The sequence below is a fragment of the Micromys minutus genome (assembly GCF_963924665.1).
Source record: "Micromys minutus genome assembly, chromosome: 14".
NCBI lineage: Eukaryota > Metazoa > Chordata > Mammalia > Rodentia > Muridae > Micromys > Micromys minutus.
In genome coordinates this window covers 45,461,434-45,480,118 of record NC_137983.1, presented here as the reverse complement: position 1 = coordinate 45,480,118, position 18,685 = coordinate 45,461,434, and the positions used below count along the sequence as shown (strand labels likewise).

General features: G+C 43.8%; 1 protein-coding gene across 1 annotated transcript; it reads right to left on the bottom strand.

Annotated features, from left to right (window-relative positions):
* Window positions 1-4,347: 4,347 nt before the first annotated feature.
* On the bottom strand, window positions 4,348-16,650 carry GINS4 (GINS complex subunit 4). The gene is made up of 8 exons (XM_080928733.1): window positions 16,471-16,650; window positions 15,979-16,098; window positions 13,180-13,266; window positions 11,400-11,513; window positions 8,394-8,491; window positions 8,183-8,271; window positions 4,716-4,806; window positions 4,348-4,642 (listed from the first exon to the last, which is right to left on the bottom strand). Exons 2-8 carry the CDS (start codon window positions 16,072-16,074, stop codon window positions 4,546-4,548), a joined length of 672 nt encoding a protein of 223 aa, XP_080784859.1. The 5' UTR covers window positions 16,075-16,098; window positions 16,471-16,650; the 3' UTR covers window positions 4,348-4,545.
* Between the last annotated feature and the right edge of the window lie 2,035 nt (window positions 16,651-18,685).

Below are 18,685 nucleotides of genomic sequence, written 5' to 3'. Positions count from 1 at the left end.
AAGCATCTGTAGTTTTAGACTATGAACCTAGTACTTCTACCATTAAGCTGTACCTCTAGTTTGGGAATATGACCACGATCTCTGTGAGTGAGATGTGCATCAAAGATTTAAGAACTATTCTAGGACTAGCAAGATGGCTGAGAGGTAAGGGCACTTGCCAACCAGCCTGGTGTCTAATCTTCATCCTTAAGCCTCACACGGTAAAAGGACAGAACTCCCTCTCCCCAGTTGTCCTCTGACCCCTACATGTGAGCTGTGGTTTGCACATGGCCACCCACATACAAACACAAATAAAAGAAAAAAGGCTCAACACTACAGTGCAGTCTGATGGAGGCTTGAGCACTGATCTCTGACCTGCTACTCAATAGGCTACCTCTCAGAACTGCTGAGGGCCAAATGGATCCAGCAAGCTCGTGTGATCTAGCAAGCTCGTGTGATCTGGGTCCAGCCTACCTCCCAGACTTTACTCTGCACGACTATCTTTGCACACTGCACTCTAGATGGCCTTTCTACTTTAGGACCTTCTCTACCTAGAATTCCATGCCATGTGATCTCTGCATGTCCAGCTTGTTACTAAGACCTCAGCCCGAGTATTATCTTTACAGTATGACCACCCTAGACCATGTGCTACTCAGTGATTGTCTATTTTTGTCAACATGAAATGAGTCACTTGGGAGGAGGAAACTTCATTTGAGAAGATCCCTCTATCAGATTACCTGTAGGCAAGTCTGTAGAGGCATTTTCTTGACCAATGTGGGAAGGCTCAGCCCACTGGGCGCAGTGCCACAAAGTAATCCTGGCTTGTGTAAGAAAGCAGGCTGAGCAAGCCATCAAGAGCCAGTCCGTAAGCAGCAATCCTCCGAGACCTCTACTTCACCCTCACCCTGACCTCCCTTAATAGAGTGTGCCTAGGATGTAGAAACCCTTTCCTCCCCAAGTTGTTTTTGGTCACATTTTACTGTGGCAATAAAAAGCAAATGAAGGGAGAATGGAGTGGGCTATTGCCGAGACAGTTCTGGCCACATTACTGGGGAGGATAATGGGAAGTGTTGGAACTATGGTGTGGGGAAGCTGTTACACACTCAAAGCTAAATGGGCTGTTCTGTGTGATCTTAGAAGCTGAGAGGAGTGCAGACTGTGACAGCTTGAACTGTGAAGTTACAGGAATGCTTGAGAACCTTTCAAACAGTCTGTTAGGGCCGTGCATACAACGTTTTGTATTAAGCATCTGTGGTTTCTCATCAGCTGAAGCATCAGCTGTTTATCAACAAGACTAGCGATGCTGAGACAAAATCTGGGTATTTTAGGATCAGCACACAGAAGCTGTGGTACAGCAGAGGCTCATCTCAAACTTGGTACAAATGATTCTCCTACTTGTACTGACGTGGGCAATGTGGAGGCTGCAGGATTTACGGGGTCATGAAGAACAAATGAGGCTTGGCTCTGTGAGAGGATGCATTAGGTTCTCTAGAGTCAGAGTTCATAGAGTCTATATATTAAGGGAATTTACTAACCCAACAATGGGCAGCTGTGACTAGAAGCCCAAGAACCTAGTAGTTGCTCAGTCCCATGATGCTAGGTGTTTGGGCTGGTCTTCTGTATAAGGTGGAATCCTGCAGAAGTGGATTCCAACAGATGTGCTGGCAAGTAAATACAAGCAGGCAAAGAACAAACCCTTCCCTTTTCCAGTCCTTATAGAGGCCTCCTGCAGAAGGTGCTCAGATTAAAAGTGGGCACCACCATACTTGGACCTAAGCTTTTCTTTACTTCAAACCTGCTCTGTCTCAGGCCAGCCTTGAACTCAGAGATCTGCTTGCATCTTGTCTCCTGGAATTAAAGGCACATACCACCTTGCCTGGACCTAAGCTTTCATACCCACTATGCCTCAAGATCTGGATCAAAAGTATGCCATCCCATATCAAAAGCCTATGTCTTCTAGCCTCAATATCTGGATCACAGGTGAGCCTCCCATTTCTGGATTGTAGTTCATCCCAGATGTAGTCAAGCTGATAACCATGATTAGCTGTCAGAGGCCACTGGTGAAGATATAGCTTCAGTTGCAGTGGAGACGCAGCACATCTTGGAAAAACCAGGATTGTGGGATGACAATCAAGGATAGCAGCAAGGGTGGGCTGGAGTTGGCTTGAGCCTTTTGGGACAAAGCACATGTGCTGTCTGTGGATGAGAAGGAGAACTGCTGAAGCTCTTTGGAGACCAGATCATGAGACACTTCAAACACATTTACCTTCAAGTTGATTTGATTGTGCCTGTTCCTTCTGGAATAAGAAGTATGCAAGTCAGTTTTAATTTTACAGGAACCTAATTTTTAGATACCTTGGATATTTTAATGAGAATAAACATGTGTTTGAATTTTCGGACTCTAACACTTTACAGTTAGATGTGTTTTATGATATTGGTATTACCTTGGAGATGAACAAGAATGTAGTTTCTCGTTTCTAGCAGTATGTAGGTGTGTCACATTGAAAAGGGGTCAACCTGACACAAGATGGAACACTATGGGAAGAGGAAATCTCAGTTGAGAATATGCCCCTCTAGGCAAGTTTATAGGGGCATTTTCTTGATTAATGATGGTATAGGAGAGACTAGCCAATTGTAGACAGTGCCAGCCTTGGGCAGGTGCTCCTGGGTTGTTTAGGAAAGAAGACTGAACAGGTCATGAAGAGCAAGCCAGTAAGCAGCACTCCTCCATTGTCTCTGCTTCAGTTCCTGCCAACAGGCTCCTGTTTGAGATCCTACCCTCACTTCTACCAATGAGCTTTGATGTGGAAGTGTAAGCACAATAAACCCTTTCCTCCCCAAGCTGCTTTTGGTTATGTTTTATTTCCCATTAATTTAATTTGCGTCCTGAATAAAGCCACCTCACACAGCCCTTTTCTCTCCCCTTCATCTCTAAGAAAGTAGAGGTAGCCCCTGGGTACCAACCTACCCAAGTCACTTCAGGTTAGGTACGTCCTCTCCTACAGAAGCCAGACAAGACAGCTAGCTCAGTTAAGGGAACAGGATCCACAGGCAAGCAAGAGTCAGGGTAAACCCCAGCTCCAGTTGTTGGAGCCACATGGAGACCAAGCTACACATCTGCTCCATGTGTGCAGGGGGCCCAGGTCTGGTCCCTGTATGCTTTTTGGTTGATGGTCCAATCTCTGGAAGCTCCCAAGGCTCCAGGCTAGTTGACTGTTGGTTTTCCTGTGGAGTTCCTATTTCCTCTAGGTTCCTCAATCCTTCCCAGTTATGTTTTATTGCAGCAATAGAACTCAAACCACAACAACCACAAATCTGGCCACTCTGGTGAGTCACCCTAATTCTCTGCAAGGGACTTAGCATACTTTTTGAGCTGGTACCTTCAGCTGTGCCTAGCACAGTCTGCTTAATACACATGTGTTTAATGCAGAGGACAAAGCTACTCTGGAGAGTACAATTTACTAGAGAAATGTCAAATGTCCCTGTTCACAGAGAATCGTTCTTGCTTTTATCTACTGGGTACTTGGCAGTAATAGAAATGTCACTGGTTTATTTTCTGATCGTGTTAAGTGAAAATCTACACTATCATCAAAAGACTGGCTGGGCATATTAGCTCATCCCTTTAAGCTATAGGGAGGCAGAGGCATGTGGATCTTTTAGTTCAAACCCAGCCTAGTCTACATAGTAAGTTCCAGAATAACAGAATCTCAAAAAAAAAAAAAAAAAAAAAAAGGGTGGGGGGCGGAAGAGAGACTAAAACACAGGCTGCTGCTTTCATCAGTCCCAAGGTGCAGACTCATGAACTGTCTGTATTCCTTTCAGGTGTCCTTGTGAAGCTGCTCACGAGATTATTTTATCCATATTCCTGGACAGTGTTGAAGTCTCAATTTAGGCCAGTTAATAATGATGCTCTTGTTCAGAGGCTGGATCGGGGAAAGCCAGATGGCCTGGAGGCTTGCTGGGTGAAGCTAAGATACAGGGAGACTCTACTTCACTAGACACCAAGCTAAGAACTGTCCAAAGACTCCTTCTACCACAGGTGTGACATTTAGCAGTGGCTTAGTTAGTTGACTTTCTTTGGTTAAACATGAAAGACATTTGTTTTTTTAATATTTGAGGTTCCAAATCATTAGGTCATACAGTAATGCTGTACAGAAGCAAACCACAACTGTCTGCTTTAATCTGCTTATGATCCAGAAAAGCTAAAGGAAGTCTGTTATTAAGTTATGCCCAATCCATCTTGCCATCATGGGCAGGGCAGAGAAGCCTCTTCATGACCTTTCCTGAGCTCAATAAATATAGAAGATTAAAAGGCACACACCTGACAGCTGATTTATTTACTGAGTATACAAAGCACGGGCCGTCTGTTGGTGCTGGTTAAACAGAAGAGACATTTAGAAGGGTATGGAACAAAGGGAATCCTCCACTGACTCCTTTTTCATGTCCAAGTAAGTAGTCCACACGTTGCTGACGAACTGTATGGAACATGACTTCATTATCAGACACAAAAGGAGATGGCGTTTCTAACACTGTCTGATGATTCCATGTCCTCAGGCTTGTTTGGTGTTATATTAACTGAACTGCTCCAGAAGCAACAAGAGGTGCAATGGTTTTGTATCGAATCAAGTGCTGCGAGCCCTCCTCCAAGTCAATGACATAGTCTCTGAAAAAGGATGAGAAGTTGTATGCATGGTGTCTCGCTGATTCTCCATGGGGAAGGTACACGTGCTACTCACCTCTGCTCATCGGCTTCTGGTTCTACTAGTATGTTTTCCTGTCGTTCTTTCACTCTCAGAAACACGTATGAGTCTAGATCTGGTTTGGGAACTGCAGGAAAACAGAAATGTAACTACAAGCAGCAACATGCTCAGCCTGACAGACGCTCTAGCATTGACGCTATGGAGACTTCTGATGTACAGACACCACTGGTCCGACAAATGACACAGACTTACAATGTCTAGGGGTCCTTCTGTGTAGCAGCTTCCTATTTTGAAAGGGTCCATCCCAAGAACTCCAGTGAACAGTACTGGATCATTTATACACACACAGTGTAGGAGCATTAATCATATAATAAAGCAGCTGTACTGTAGCAACAACTGTGCACACACGTGCATGCACACACGCAGTCTAGTAGCATTAATCATATAATGGATCAATTATACTGTAATAGTCAATGGTTTGTTACTGTGCGCGCGCGCACACACACACAGAGTTTAGTAGCATTAACTATACAATAGAGCAATTATTAACTGTAATAAATTATAAATTGTAGTTAATTATAATAAAGTCGATGGTTTCTGTTTCTATCCTCAACCCATCCTGATGCTTTTGATGAGGAGAGGATACAATGCCTTCATGTAGAATTGAATAATTTGGCCACCACTTTAACACAGGTTCTGAAGACAGTGTTCGTTATCTGATAAGTGAGATTTTATAATATTGGTCACAACAGTAAAGGATTAAAAAGTATTCTTTAGATATTATGTTTATGAGTATATGTGTGCATACTACCTGCATGCAGAGTCATAGAGACCATAAGAGGATGTTAGAGCCCTTGGAACTGGTTAAGAGACAGTTCTGGCCTGCCAGAATAGAACCCAGGTCTTTTACAAGAGCAGCAAGTGCTCTTACCACCGAGCCACTTCTCTAGCCCCAACAGTGCAGACTTCAAACTTTCAGGTTATTTCTAGACCCGTCCATCCACTTTGTATTTTAGAACATGGATGACTACAGGTCATAGGCTGAAAAGTGGCCCCGGATGAGCGGGCGCCACTGCACATGAAGGAAGACACAAGCAAGTCTCACGTCTTTCCAGATGAGGTGGTAATGGAGCCGCTGGGAAGCCTCACATTTGTGGCATATACATTCAGCAACAGATGTGAGCTTTAAAAAAAAGGCCAGGATTTAAAGAGGAGGACTGAGGTTGGGATGCTACATTAAGGCTGAGGTAGAGACATGCATGAATATCTAAAGCCTTATATAAAGGAAAGCTTGGGTTATAAGGTGACAATCCTGAATATCAGGCAGAAATATGGTCTTAACTTTAAGGCTAAGAAATGCTGCCACCCTTCCATACCACTGCCAGCATGTCAGTATGTGTCATAAGCTGGGGTGGGCTTCAAGGCACCTCTGCTCCTGGAGTTCTCAAGGCAGATTCAGTGAAATTGTTGATTTAAAATTCTACACAGTGCTATGGGTCTGGTTTATTCTAAGATGTCCTAAGCTAGTGTATTCCTTTGAAATTCATATATGCCAACTATAACCTCTGGTATTTGGGATGAGACTATGGAGGAAGGCTTTTAAGAAGGTATTTAAGTTTAAACAAGGCCATTAAGGGGTAGGCCCTGTCCTTCTCCATCAACCTGAAGCAGCTGGTCTGATAGAAAGATGGAGTGACCTTTTGAAGACACAGTTACAGTGCCAATTAGTTGGCAGCAGCATGGAGGGCTGGGGCAGAGTTCTTCGGAAGGCAGCATGTGCTTTGAATCAACATCTGATATATGGCACAGTTTCTCCCATAGCCAGGATCCATGGGTCCAGGAATCAAGGGGTGAAAAAGGGAATAGTTCCACTCACTATCACTCCTAGTGATCTTCTAGGAAAATTTTTGCTTCCTGTCCTCACAAGTCTAGGTTCTGCTGGTCTAGAAGTTTTGGTTACAGAGGGGTGTATGCTCCTAGAGGAGCCACAAGGAACATTCCATTGAACTGGAAGCTCAGACCTGCCCCTGGTCATTTTGGGCTTCTAATGCCATTAAACTAACAGGCTAAGAAAGGAATAACAGTGTTAGAAGGGGTGACAGATCCAGATTATCATGGGGAAATTGGATTGCCTCTCCACAATGGAGGTAAGAAGGATTATGTGTGGAGTACAGGAGTTCCCTTAGGGCAGCTCTTAGTACTACCATGCCCTGTGATTAAAGTCAAAGGGAAACTACAACAGCCTGGTCCAGGCAGGATGACAAAGGACCCATCAGGAATGAAGGTATGGGTCATTCCTCCCAGCAAAAAAACAAGACCTGCTGAGGTGCTTGCAGAGGGTAGAGGAAGGTAGTTATAAATACCAGCCAAGGCTACGTAACCCATACAGAAATGAGGATTATAAAGGAATATGAATGCTTCTGTTTTATTTTGTTAAGAGCACATTTGTCTCTCTTCCAATTTCTTTAACAAAGACAAAGCAAGTCCCAGATCTAGGAGTCGTGCATGGTCCACACCTTTGATCTGGACCCCACCTTCTGCTGGAGACCTACAGAAGGACACTGGAAAAAGGAAGACACCCTCTTCATGGTCTGCTTGCCTTGTGGGACCGAGTAACTGTTAGATCCTTGGACTTCTACTCACAGCTGCTGCTGACCGCTGTTGGGGAGTTGGGCTACAGACTGTAAGTCACCAACAAATACCTTACTATATAGAGACTACCGTAAGTTCTGTGACTCTAGAGAACCCTGGCTAATCCAGGTCCTCAGTCAATCTGACCAGTGTTCTAATAAGAGGATACCAAAACACAGGTGGGATTGACTTTAAAAGGGCTTACTTCTTCCCTTTGGCCATGCAGGACACAGAAGGTGCCATGAAGGGAGATAAGTTCTTCCTCGACACTTGAACTTTGAGCTACCCAAATATGGAAGCTATTCAAACACAGATCAGTGCTCCATCCCACAGGACTCCTGGTGTAGCACCGATGGTAGGGCATGGGATAAGTTCTTAGGGCACTGCTCTATGTGTGGCCTAGGAAGACTGAGCTCAGTAAACAAGGCAAGATCTAGTTCAGAGGAAGGTTTGATTTGGTTTGGCAGTTTTGTCTCATTAGACAACTGTAACAAGCTGTGGCAAACAGAAAAGGATTTCACTGACAACTCACACGCACTCGACTGGCTGATCATCACAACAGAGCCGAAAAGCCCTTTCTCGACGCAGAAAACTGTTTCTGGTCCCCCGACCCCAACTCCCCAGGTGCTCAGAGGGTATGTGGCTGAATAAAGGATGGAGTCTGTATCTGAGTAAGAGCCAAGTCCAGTCCCATTCTCAGGACACAGAACAATGCTGAAACAGTAATCCTGACATCTATTTCTGATTACTTTGGTTTTTAACCAGAACCCTCTTCTACTTCTATCTGTTGCTTATCTGCCTCTATTTTTCCATACTGTCTGGGATGCACACTATGATTCTAATCTTGATCTGGAAAAGGCGGCGAGGCTTACCTGCCCTCAAGAGGTCCACTTTCTGCAGGTTCGGAGGCATGTGCTTTAAGGCGACATTTTTAAAATGGGTCTCTGTGTGATCCATATACCTGGAACAAAGAACTCAAATGGCTGTGGTGTCCAAATAGGAGCCAGCAAGGTTAGTGGCTGAGCACTGTAGGACCCATGCTCGACAGAAACACAGGCAGGTCTCCAATTCCTGACCACTTACTCTTTGGCAAAGACAAGCTCCTCTGGAGACAGGTTGGAAGGCTCCCCTACAGGGCGCGTGTTCTCCTTTTCTAGGATGTGAGGGAAAAACTTCTCAATCTGTGAAGAGTAATAAAAATCATGAAAATCTACCACTCAGGGGTCATACACTTGTGCTGTTTTCTTTTTGTCAGTGCTGAGGATTGATCTCAGTGTCTTGCATATGATAGTTCTCTGGCACTGAGCTCTACTAGACCCAGTTTTATTTTGTGTATTTGCCTGTGCATGTGTTCATATGTGTGTGTGGGGGGGAGAGCAATTATGTATGTGTACCTGTGAACAAGCCAGAAAACCTTATACTTCATTCCTCAGGTATCACTGACCCTGATTTTTGAGACATTGTCTTTCACTGGCCTGGAACTTGCTCAATGAAGTTGTTGCTAATTTTAAGGCTGACGAGAAAGGGCTCCAGAAATTACTCAGTGGTTAGTAACATTTATTGCTCTTGCAAAGGACCTGAGTTCAATTTCTAGTACCTACATGATAGCTTAAAACCATCTGTAACTCATTTCCAAGGAATCCAGGGCAATGCTCTGACCTCCATGGGCACTAGACATGGACACTGAACAGACTTATATGCCAGTCAAACACTCATACACAGAAAATCAACAGAAACAACAGAACTGACAGGAAGCTAGGAGTACAGCTTTGTGGTACAGCACATGTCTAGCATGTTTGAGGTCCAGTTCTCTAAGCACTAGGGGGTTAAAAATAAATAAATCCCACCAAGAGCAAGATTCTAAAAACTCAAAGAAAGATGCATTCTAAGACCCCAAAAAGACAATTCAAAGAGGAAAGTTTTGGTAAAGTAATTGGGAAAACACAAATGTATCTGATGCTAAGAGACATTTAATATTTAATGTATAAGGTATCTTCCTAGGAGCTGAAACCTACCCAAAAGCTGAAAAAATGTACACAGAATACACAAATATAAAAGTGACGTTTACTTGTAGGAGTATCTTCAGAAATGAAATAAATAGCTTGGAAAACAGTAGCAAGAGCTGAAAAAGCTTAACATCAACAAGACCACAGCAAACTCACAAACAAAATACTAAATGCTACACACATGAAAAGCTATGGACCTGGGAGGACTGACCTGCAATGTGGAGTAAGTGCTGGCATTTCTGATAAAGGAAATGGTCTTTGTAAGGACAAACCTGACAATGGCCAGGAGGGAGGGGTGGGGGGAAGGGAATCACTGACCATGGTTTAAAACTGTAAATCTAGTCTTTAAGTTTATTCTTATATGCTGTTTTCTAAAGTTACCTAACAGTCAGGCATGGTGGTAAATGCCTATAATCCTAGCACTCAGATTAAAACAGAAGAGTTCAAGTCTGAGGCAACCCTGAGAGACCTGTCTCAGTAAAAGTAAGATCTGATACCTTGTGCTACCTTTGTAGACAAACTGTAATCCTAGCAATGAACAGAAAGGGTTATACATGGATGAATACTGGTTTAGGGATGGAAATGACTCTGTGATAGGCCACCTAGCATATGTGAGGTCCTCAATTCAAATCTCACCCTGGTTCAGGAGCTGGGTCAGTAAGCTAAGGCACCTGCCATGAAACCTGAGGATCTGGATTTGATCCCCTGAACCCAACATGGTGGATGCAGAGAACTTATTCCTACAAGTTGTCCTCCGACCTCAACATGTATACTAATAAACATTTTTAAAAAGAACACCTATTGAGGCTTGGGCAGAAAGATCTTGAACTCAGGTCAGCGTGGACTATAGCGAACACCTGTCTTTGTCTTAGTGCCTATCTACAATATCCAAGGCCCTGGGCTTGATTCCCAGCATTATATAAAACAGTATGGAGTGCTTGCTTATAATCCCAACACTTGAGACGTTCAGGGTCTTCCTTGACTACATAGTTTGAATTCAGCCTAAGCTTTATAAAACCTGTGACAAAATAAATAAGTAAATAAATAAATAAATAAAATAGAAAATAATAAAGTTAAAAAAAAGAAAGAAAGAAAAGCCCCACAAAAGCAGCTGAGCATGTGACTCACACCTTTAATCTCAGCACAAGGGAATCTGAGGTAGCAAATCTTTGAGTATGAGGCTATCCCTGACTATGTTGTGAGTTCAAGACTAGTCAGGGGTATATAACAAGACCTGTCCCAAAAGATACTTCCCCACCTCCAAATAAACAAACCCCACGAAAACAACGAAAAGCATATTGTCCAGTGGATAAATGTCTATCTGAGAGAAGTTTATGGTAAAATAGACTCACTGGCCTCAGTCTTATTAATAAGTCATATATAAATTTTTACTGTAAATGCATCAAAACAGACAACAAAGTATTAAGAGCTAGCTAGAATGTTCAGTGACAAGATCAGGATAATAGCCCAACTCAATAAGCTCACATTTAATAGGTGGGAGAGATGGTACAATGGCTAAGAATATTTGCTGTTCTTTTGGAGGACCCAGGTTTGGGTCACAGCACCCACATGAAAGCTTGTAACTGTCTGTACCTCCAGTTCCGGGGGATCTGATGCCCTCTTCTGGCCTCTGAAGGTACTGTGCATTCACATGGCCCCATACATGCAGGCAAACTTATAGACAGAGATATTGGAGCATAAGGGACCATGCCCAGCTCAACAGGCGCTCTTTTTTTAACGTTTATCAGTGTGCATGTTGAGGTCAGAGGACTGTAGATTGCTGAGTTTCATCTCCCACTTGACAGATTCTAAGTGACTATCCTTGTACTTTCCAGACAGCTCTCACAGAGCTCCATCTTCATGACTGACTCAGTCTACCTCCAGCAAGTACCACCAACATCAAATAAGACATAAAACATGTTAAAATTTCCTGGGCTTATCTAACCTAAAGTTTCCACTACAAGTTCCAGAACATACTCTCTTCACTCCCTGGCTACAATGATGTTAGGCTCCTATAATCTTCAGGCCCTCAATTTCTCCCCATGTTATATTCGAGACTTTACTGCACCAGTGCCCATCAAACCTTCAGGAGTCGACACCGCAGGTAGCTGCTAAGGACATAGCGTATCCTCTCCATCTCCATTCGATGAATACTGACCTTCAGATCCCCCTTCTTGGCTCTTCTGAGGTTTTCTTCCTATTAGAGAAATTTAAACACCATGAACACCGGCAAAGTCAAGGACCCAAAGATTATGCAGTTTTAAGAAAACATTATTAGGTATATAATTTGTAATTCAAAACTACCCATTAAAGATGACTGTTTGAATAGAATCTGAATATGGTCAGCCACAAGGGTCCAGGATTCCAATCTAATTGTAAAGGAGATATAATAAAGCAGAAATGTCTAAGGCTCCATAAACTGGTGTCATAACACTAGTTTGGGGACTTGGTAGATAGCTCTGTGGGTAAAGTGCTTGTTACTGCAGGTTTGTGCTCCCAGATCCACAGTAAGGCCAGGAATGGCAGTGCATGTCTGTAACCACAGCACAAATGCAGTTACGATGGCAGGCAGAGACAGGAAACATTCTGGAAGGTTCTGGGCCAGATAGGCTGACATGGCCAGCACTGAGCAATTAACAGACCCTGCTTCAATGTGGAAGAGGAAAACTGACAACCAAAGTTGTGCTGTGACCTTCACACCACACACACACACCCTTGAGAATCACAAAGCTAAAGCAACAATCAATCCACTAGTAGACTCTGTAACACAGACACTACATGGCTCTGAAGGTGGTAACGACCTAAGCCCGGAGCATGCTAAGCTGAAGACCACAAACTTCAACATCAACAAGGGTCAGGCATGTCAAGGATGTAAGGAAGAGTTGTCAGAGATGGTAGGGAACAGGACAGCACAGTGAACTGGAAAATACTTAACTGCTCTGGCAAACCCTCTCATGTAGTCAGTGACAGGCCAGACTGTTCACAGGAAGCTGGCATGCTGGTGTTTATAGCAACTTTTGGGCAGGAGAGAGGGCTTGGCAGTTAAGAATGCTAATGGTTCTGCAGAGGACCCAGGTTTGGTGTCTAGTACCCACACAGTGGCTAATGACCACCTGTAACCTGAGTTCCAGAGAATCTGATACCCTCTTCTGGGCTTTGCGGGCACCAGGCATGCATGTAGCACAGAAACACTTGTGCTGGCAAGACATTCCCATAAAATAAAAGTCAGAACTGTGAGGGAAACCCTTGTAGTTTATAAGCATAGATACAATGGCCAATTTTGGTTGTCACTGTGTCCACGTCTGAAATCAACTAAAACCCAAGCAGCTGGACACATCTGTGAGGGTTTTTCTTGATTAGAGCACTTGAGATGGAAAAACAGCCCCTCAAATCTGGCCAACACGTTCTGTGGGCAGCCTGCATAAAAGGACAGTTTTGAATTGGAGGCTCTTGATTTTTGCCTGCTTGCCCTCTCTCGATGGCAAGTTCATCTACCCTGCTCTTGAGGCATTACTTCCCTAGTAGTAGAACACACTTCTGTGGGACTTGAACATCTACTGAAGATGAGCTGAAACATTCGTCCTACTGGACTGAACCGCTTACTATCAGATTCTTGGCCCTTCTATTGGGAGTCAGGCATTTTTGGACTAGCCAGACCCTACCCTGTACGCACCATAGTAAACACAGGTGTCAGTATTTCAGTTGTTCCTTCAGAGAACCATGACTAATAAAGCTGGTAACTAGTTTTCAAAGTGTTGGGCTAAGCCAAGCAAAAGGACTTGGTATCAGACCACACTTCACCTTGCTGATCACATGTTGTTAGCTTTCTCTTCCTCTGCAGTCCACAGACAAGTAACTCTTACCATGTGCTCTAGCTGTTCCATGACGCATTCCACAATCTCAGACTTGCTTTCCAGGAGCTCAGGGGCAAACTTTTCATTCATCCAGGCCTAAAATTCAACACAGAAAAAATGTGTGATACTCACAATGGAGCAGAACACACTAGAGACAGTTCCTGAGCCCATAAAAGTTACACACATCTCATGTAGACTATCTGCTGGCAGAATGCTCTGAAGACAGCTTATGCTGTAAGGCAGCCTTCCCATCTCCTTTTAGGAAGGGGCTTCTATTCAGCTGGAGACTTTTAAAGTTACTTTCTTCTGCCATCACTGTGGTAAGTTCTGAGTACTGCCACCTGATATGATACTCTAGCCTTACCTGTCACCTAAGAGCACCAACCGGGGCACCTTCCTACTTCCTTAACAATCCTGGCGCCATCGGTTTCCTTCCTTCTCTCCTCCTTCTGTGACAGCTCACTGTGTAGTCTGGCTGCCTGCAGCTGGCTATGCAGACCGGACTGGCCTCAGTCCCACTGGTTCACCTCTGCCTTCTGTGTACCAGCCTTAAAAGCACATGCCACCACTCCTGACTGATACTTTCTCTTTCTAAATAATCTTTTCTTGCTGTTGCTACTATATCTACTCAGTGTGTGTGTGGGGGGGGGGGGGCAGAGAGAGAGAGAGAGAGAGAGAGAGAGAGAGAGAGACAGACAGACAGAGAACACACATGGAGGTCAGAGGACAATATGCAGGCCCTGTTGATCAAACTCAGGTCACACTTGAACTCAGGTCACACTTGGAGGTATCTTTACCCACTGAGCATCTTGCTTGCCTAGTATACTTACCTTTCATTTACAGGAAACTCTGTTCTAGCTTAGTTCAGATTTAGATAACAATCAAGCTCAGCCTTTCTCTGATTTGCTTGATTTTTCTCTCCTTACCCAATTATAATCATCATGACACAGTAAATACTGTTTTGATATAACTAAGTTTTATTTCAAACTTCTCTAACTGTGATACAAGTATATGAAGAATTTTTTTGTGGTTCTGAGGACAAACTCAGGGTTTAGCGCACAGCAGGCCAATTCCCTACCACTGAGCCTCCAATTGGAATTTCAACACGTTCATCACTGTTATCACCTGAACCTTGCTCTTGACTTGGTAACAAAGTGCATGAGCAAGTTCCTTGGTTCTATCTCCAGAACCACAAAGACAAAGAAGGATTCCCATGTTGCCATCCTAACTCCAAATGTGACCATCTGGAGAGGGTTTGAAGAAGTGAGGGAGCTGAAGCAAGCTCATGAGGATGGGACCTAATTCAGCATGACTGGCGTCCTTTTCAGAAAACAGTTATCGATGATGCAGCCAAGAGACACACTGAAGACAGTTCCCAAAGGCCGAGATGCCCCAGAAGAAACCATCCAGTAAGTACACTAACCCCTGCCTCTTACAGAGTAAATCCATTGGTAAGCCACTCAATCTGTTTGATTATACAGTCCCACCAAACAAATACAACCACTGAACTGGGAAACTTTGCACTGTCGGAAATACCTAATGAACTTTTTATTTTTTAAACTTTAATTAAAGTGCTTCCCCCCTCCCTCCAATGCCAACCATACCCCCCCCCAAATTCATGGCCTCTTTTAAATTATTGTTACATATATATGCATATAAATACATAAGTACAACCCACTAGATTCACTTAGTGTTGCTTGTATGTATATTTTTAGGGCTGACCACTTGGTATTGGATAACCATTTAGAGCTCATCCCTGAGGAAGACAATTTTCCTTCCCTCAGCAGCACTTAATTGTCTGCAGCTCATTTAGGGGTGGGGCCTTGTGAGATTTCCCCAGCTGTGCTGACATTCATATGGCTCCTGTTTAAGCAGCCATATTGAGCTTTCATGACCACAGCCTCCCTGTCATATTTAGCAGATGTCCTGGTCCTCTGGCTCTTTCTGCGCTCTCTTCTTCCATGTTCCCTGAGCCTTAGTTGTAGAGGATGTGTTGTAGATGTACCCATGGTAGCTGGATACCCACGGTCAGCGGTCCTCTGAACACACTCAATAGTATATGCCATAAATGCCCCAGAACTTAAAGGGTAATGCAGTGCTTGTTTATTCTGCCGGCACACACGTGGCAGAGGCAGGCGATCTCTGAGAGTTCAAGGCTGGCCAGTGATACACAGGGATTCCCAATCTCAAAAGCAAACTAAAAACTCCCAAGCATGTTCAGAACTCCTAAACTATCAGAGGTTCAAGAGAAGATATTATTGAAGGAGGAGGAGGAAGAGGAAGAAAGAAAAAAAACTGAGCTACTAAGAAGAAAACTAAGTTACTACAATGCAAGAAATAAGAAGGAAGGAAGGAAGGAAGAGGAGATAGAGGAAAACTAAGTTACTACAATGCAAGAAATAATTATTGCTATTATGACTAAAGAGAATGCTGGCATTTTCTTGTTAGAGTAGACATTTTCCAGTGTGTGTGGGGGTTGAGGGGGCAGAAAGAGACTACAGTAGAGAGGTGCTGGCTTCCATCACACACATCTTTATGTCCTGAAAAATACCAGAGTAGAGCCTGGCTTTGTTAAACATTCTACTACATGTGATCAGAGCGGTCTTTGACTAGCCATCCTTGAAGACAGAGAAGATGAGACTCCCAGAAAGCCCTGCTCTCCAGCTTCCCATTTTTATGCAGATGTTACAAACACTGCTCTTTAGAAACAAATCTTCAGTTTCCTTATTTTCTGAGCCCGGGTACTGCACACCCGGAGCAAGTTCAGAGCTAAGAACAGGGCGTATGGGTTTTATTTGGGGTCCTTACCTGCTCCAGCCTTTCGATGAGCTCTGCAGGAGTTAGGACCACCTCCTCACTACCGTCATCAGAGTCCTGTCCATGGAGATCCAGAACCTCTGTCATCGTTTCCAAACCAGGAACGTACACCTGAAAAATAAACCAACAGCCGGAAAGGTTTTTCCCACTTACTTGTAAGAAAAGACTTTTAGGGAAAAGTTTATTGGGGCTGGAGGGGGCGCACTGACCAGGGCTGGAGAAATTAAAGACTAGTTTTCAGTGTTGGGCTTAGTCCCTCAAGGATTAATTAGGTCAGTTGTCGGCTTCTCTCCTATCCTTCCCACTGCACGGGCCTGGAACTGAGCATACTAAACCGCAAATTCCTTTTCTTCCCCAGTAGCAGCTTTGTGCCTTGGTGGCACAGGTGCCCATTCAGTTCAAATGTGAAATGGGCATCGTGTTAAGTGCTTGGCACATCCAGTTTATACCTGACCCAGGTCGCCTGGGCACCCCAACGCTCACCTCGCAGTAGGCACTTAAAGCGGCTACACGGCGCGGGAATTCCTCTTCCCTTCTCTCCCAGCCCGCACTCTCGCGGGGCGCCACGGGCGGAGGCTCCACGAGAGGTAGGCGCCGTAGCACGGGCCGAAAGATCGCCTGCCACCGCGCCCCACCGACCTACCCTCTCCCGGTTCAGCTCCCGCGCTCCTTTTCCGAAACACAGCGTCAACCGGAAGACATCCCCGCGCTGGGGGCACACTAACCAATCAGGCTCAGGGAAAAGCGGACACATTCTCTTGGCTCCGCCTACCCCGGGGCGGGCTTTCGCAGAGCTAAGGAACGTACTTCCGGAAGGCGGTGACGGAGGCTGAGAGTGCAGTCCCGGGTGTCACCGCCCCAGAGCTGCCACGTGGGGGCGCTCATCTCACAGCAAGAAAACCAGGCAGCGCCGTCACGTGGCGGATAGGTACAGTCCCTGTTCCTTCCTTCCTTTAACATTTACTATGGGTTGGTTTCATTGCCAAGCCAGTTTGTTTGCCCTATTAGTTCATAGATTCACAAATGTATGCTGAAAGTACATTTAAGAGACTCACTCCGTTGTCCTTCCTTTACATTTTTTTTTGGTGCAGAAATGTTCTTTAATCTTATTTGAGGTGTTCTTTTTGTTGATGAAAGAATGTCTATTGTCTATCTAGGATTCTACCTTTGTGTGTGTGTGTGTGTGTGTGTGGATGCAATATACACATGTGGTATATGCTCACAAGTATAGGGGGAGTGAGGAACATGGGACTATCTATAGAGGATAGAGGATGCTCTATCTATTCTCTGCCTTAGTCTCTTGAGATAGGAGTAAAAGACCCTGAACTCAGAGATATGCTGGCATCCAGGAAGCCCCAGGGATCTTTTGGTCTCTGCTCCCTACGCGATTGGGGTTATAAGTGTATATAGCCATATCGAGCTTTTTCTTTCTTTCTTTTTTTAACATGGGTGCTAGGGAATTGAATTTAGGTCATGATTGCATAGCAAGTGCTCTTACCCATTGAGCCTTTTAAGTTTGTTTCTACAGATTTATTTACTTATTTTCATGTATGTATGTGTGCTTGCACATGAATGTGGGTGCCTGCTGAGGCCATAAGAATGCATCGGATCCTGATGGAGCTAGAACTACACATGGTAAGCTGTTCAACATAGGTGCTGACAACCAAACTCCAGCCCTCTAACCAATTAGCTATCTCTCCAGCCCCTAGCCCTCTACATTTTTTAAGTGTCAATCTTCCTAATTAGCTTCAGAGATGGAATCATATTACAAATTGTATGGTTTTATGCACCTATAAATTATGCATCTTGACATATTACTACTTGGACTAGTAAGAAATAACAGGATTAATAGAAAATTGTGGAAATTTAAATTTGCGGTAGCTTAAAGACTCTTGGCATCATACCTAATTTTTTTTCATTAAAATAATTTGTATAGACTGAGGGTGGGGATGCAGTGTGGTGGTACAGTACAATCTTAGCATGTACCCTGGGTCCAGCCTCTAGCAAAACAAAATCTCTTTCTACCATTTATCACTGATGTAAAAATATTATTTTATTATTTATTTTCATTTGATACAGGGTCTCATCAAGTAACTCTGACTGACAAGAAACTTGAGATGTAGATCAGGCTGGTCTCAAACTCAGTGTTCCACCCACTTCTGCCTCCTGATGGTGTAAACATTTCAATATTTATCCACTATATTTCTGAAATGTAAAGAATAGGATGATTATATTTTGTTCCACATATCATTAGATTGATATTTTATTATCAAATGAGCATGGAACAGATACATTTCATTTGTAGAGTAGCCCAGAGTAGTAAGAAATTATTGTATTTATCTTTAGTTATGAAAATATAATTTTAGCTTAAAGTAGTGAAGTTGGTTATGAAGTTGTTTTATTTTCTGAAATAAGAACCAGGAGCCTTGAATATCTGGTACATTACAGTAATCCTGCAGTTCTAGAAACTGCTCAAGCACAAGCTTCCGGTTTGGTCCTGTTAGTTCATAGGACCTATGGAGTCCTGATGCAATCACCCTGGGTTTTTGTCTGTGAGGGGGATTTGTGTCTGACATTTACAAGAAGTGAATAATTCAGCTTTACCTCGAGCACTAGCTCCTTCTTTAATTTCACTTACTCATTAGCTAGGAAAGTTTCTTTCCTACTCTTTCCTTTTTGACATTTCTAGGATGATCAC

Coding starts and splice junctions, on each gene's coding strand:
- GINS4 (XM_080928733.1), bottom strand. CDS start 16,074: ATGACAGAGGTTCTGGATCTCCATGGACAGGACTCTGATGACGGTAGT. Junction 11,514..13,179: donor TGGAACAGCTAGAGCACATG/GTAAGAGTTACT, acceptor TTTCTCTAATAG/GAAGAAAACCTCAGAAGAGC. Junction 8,492..11,399: donor TGCGGTGTCGACTCCTGAAG/GTTTGATGGGCA, acceptor TACTCTTCACAG/ATTGAGAAGTTTTTCCCTCA.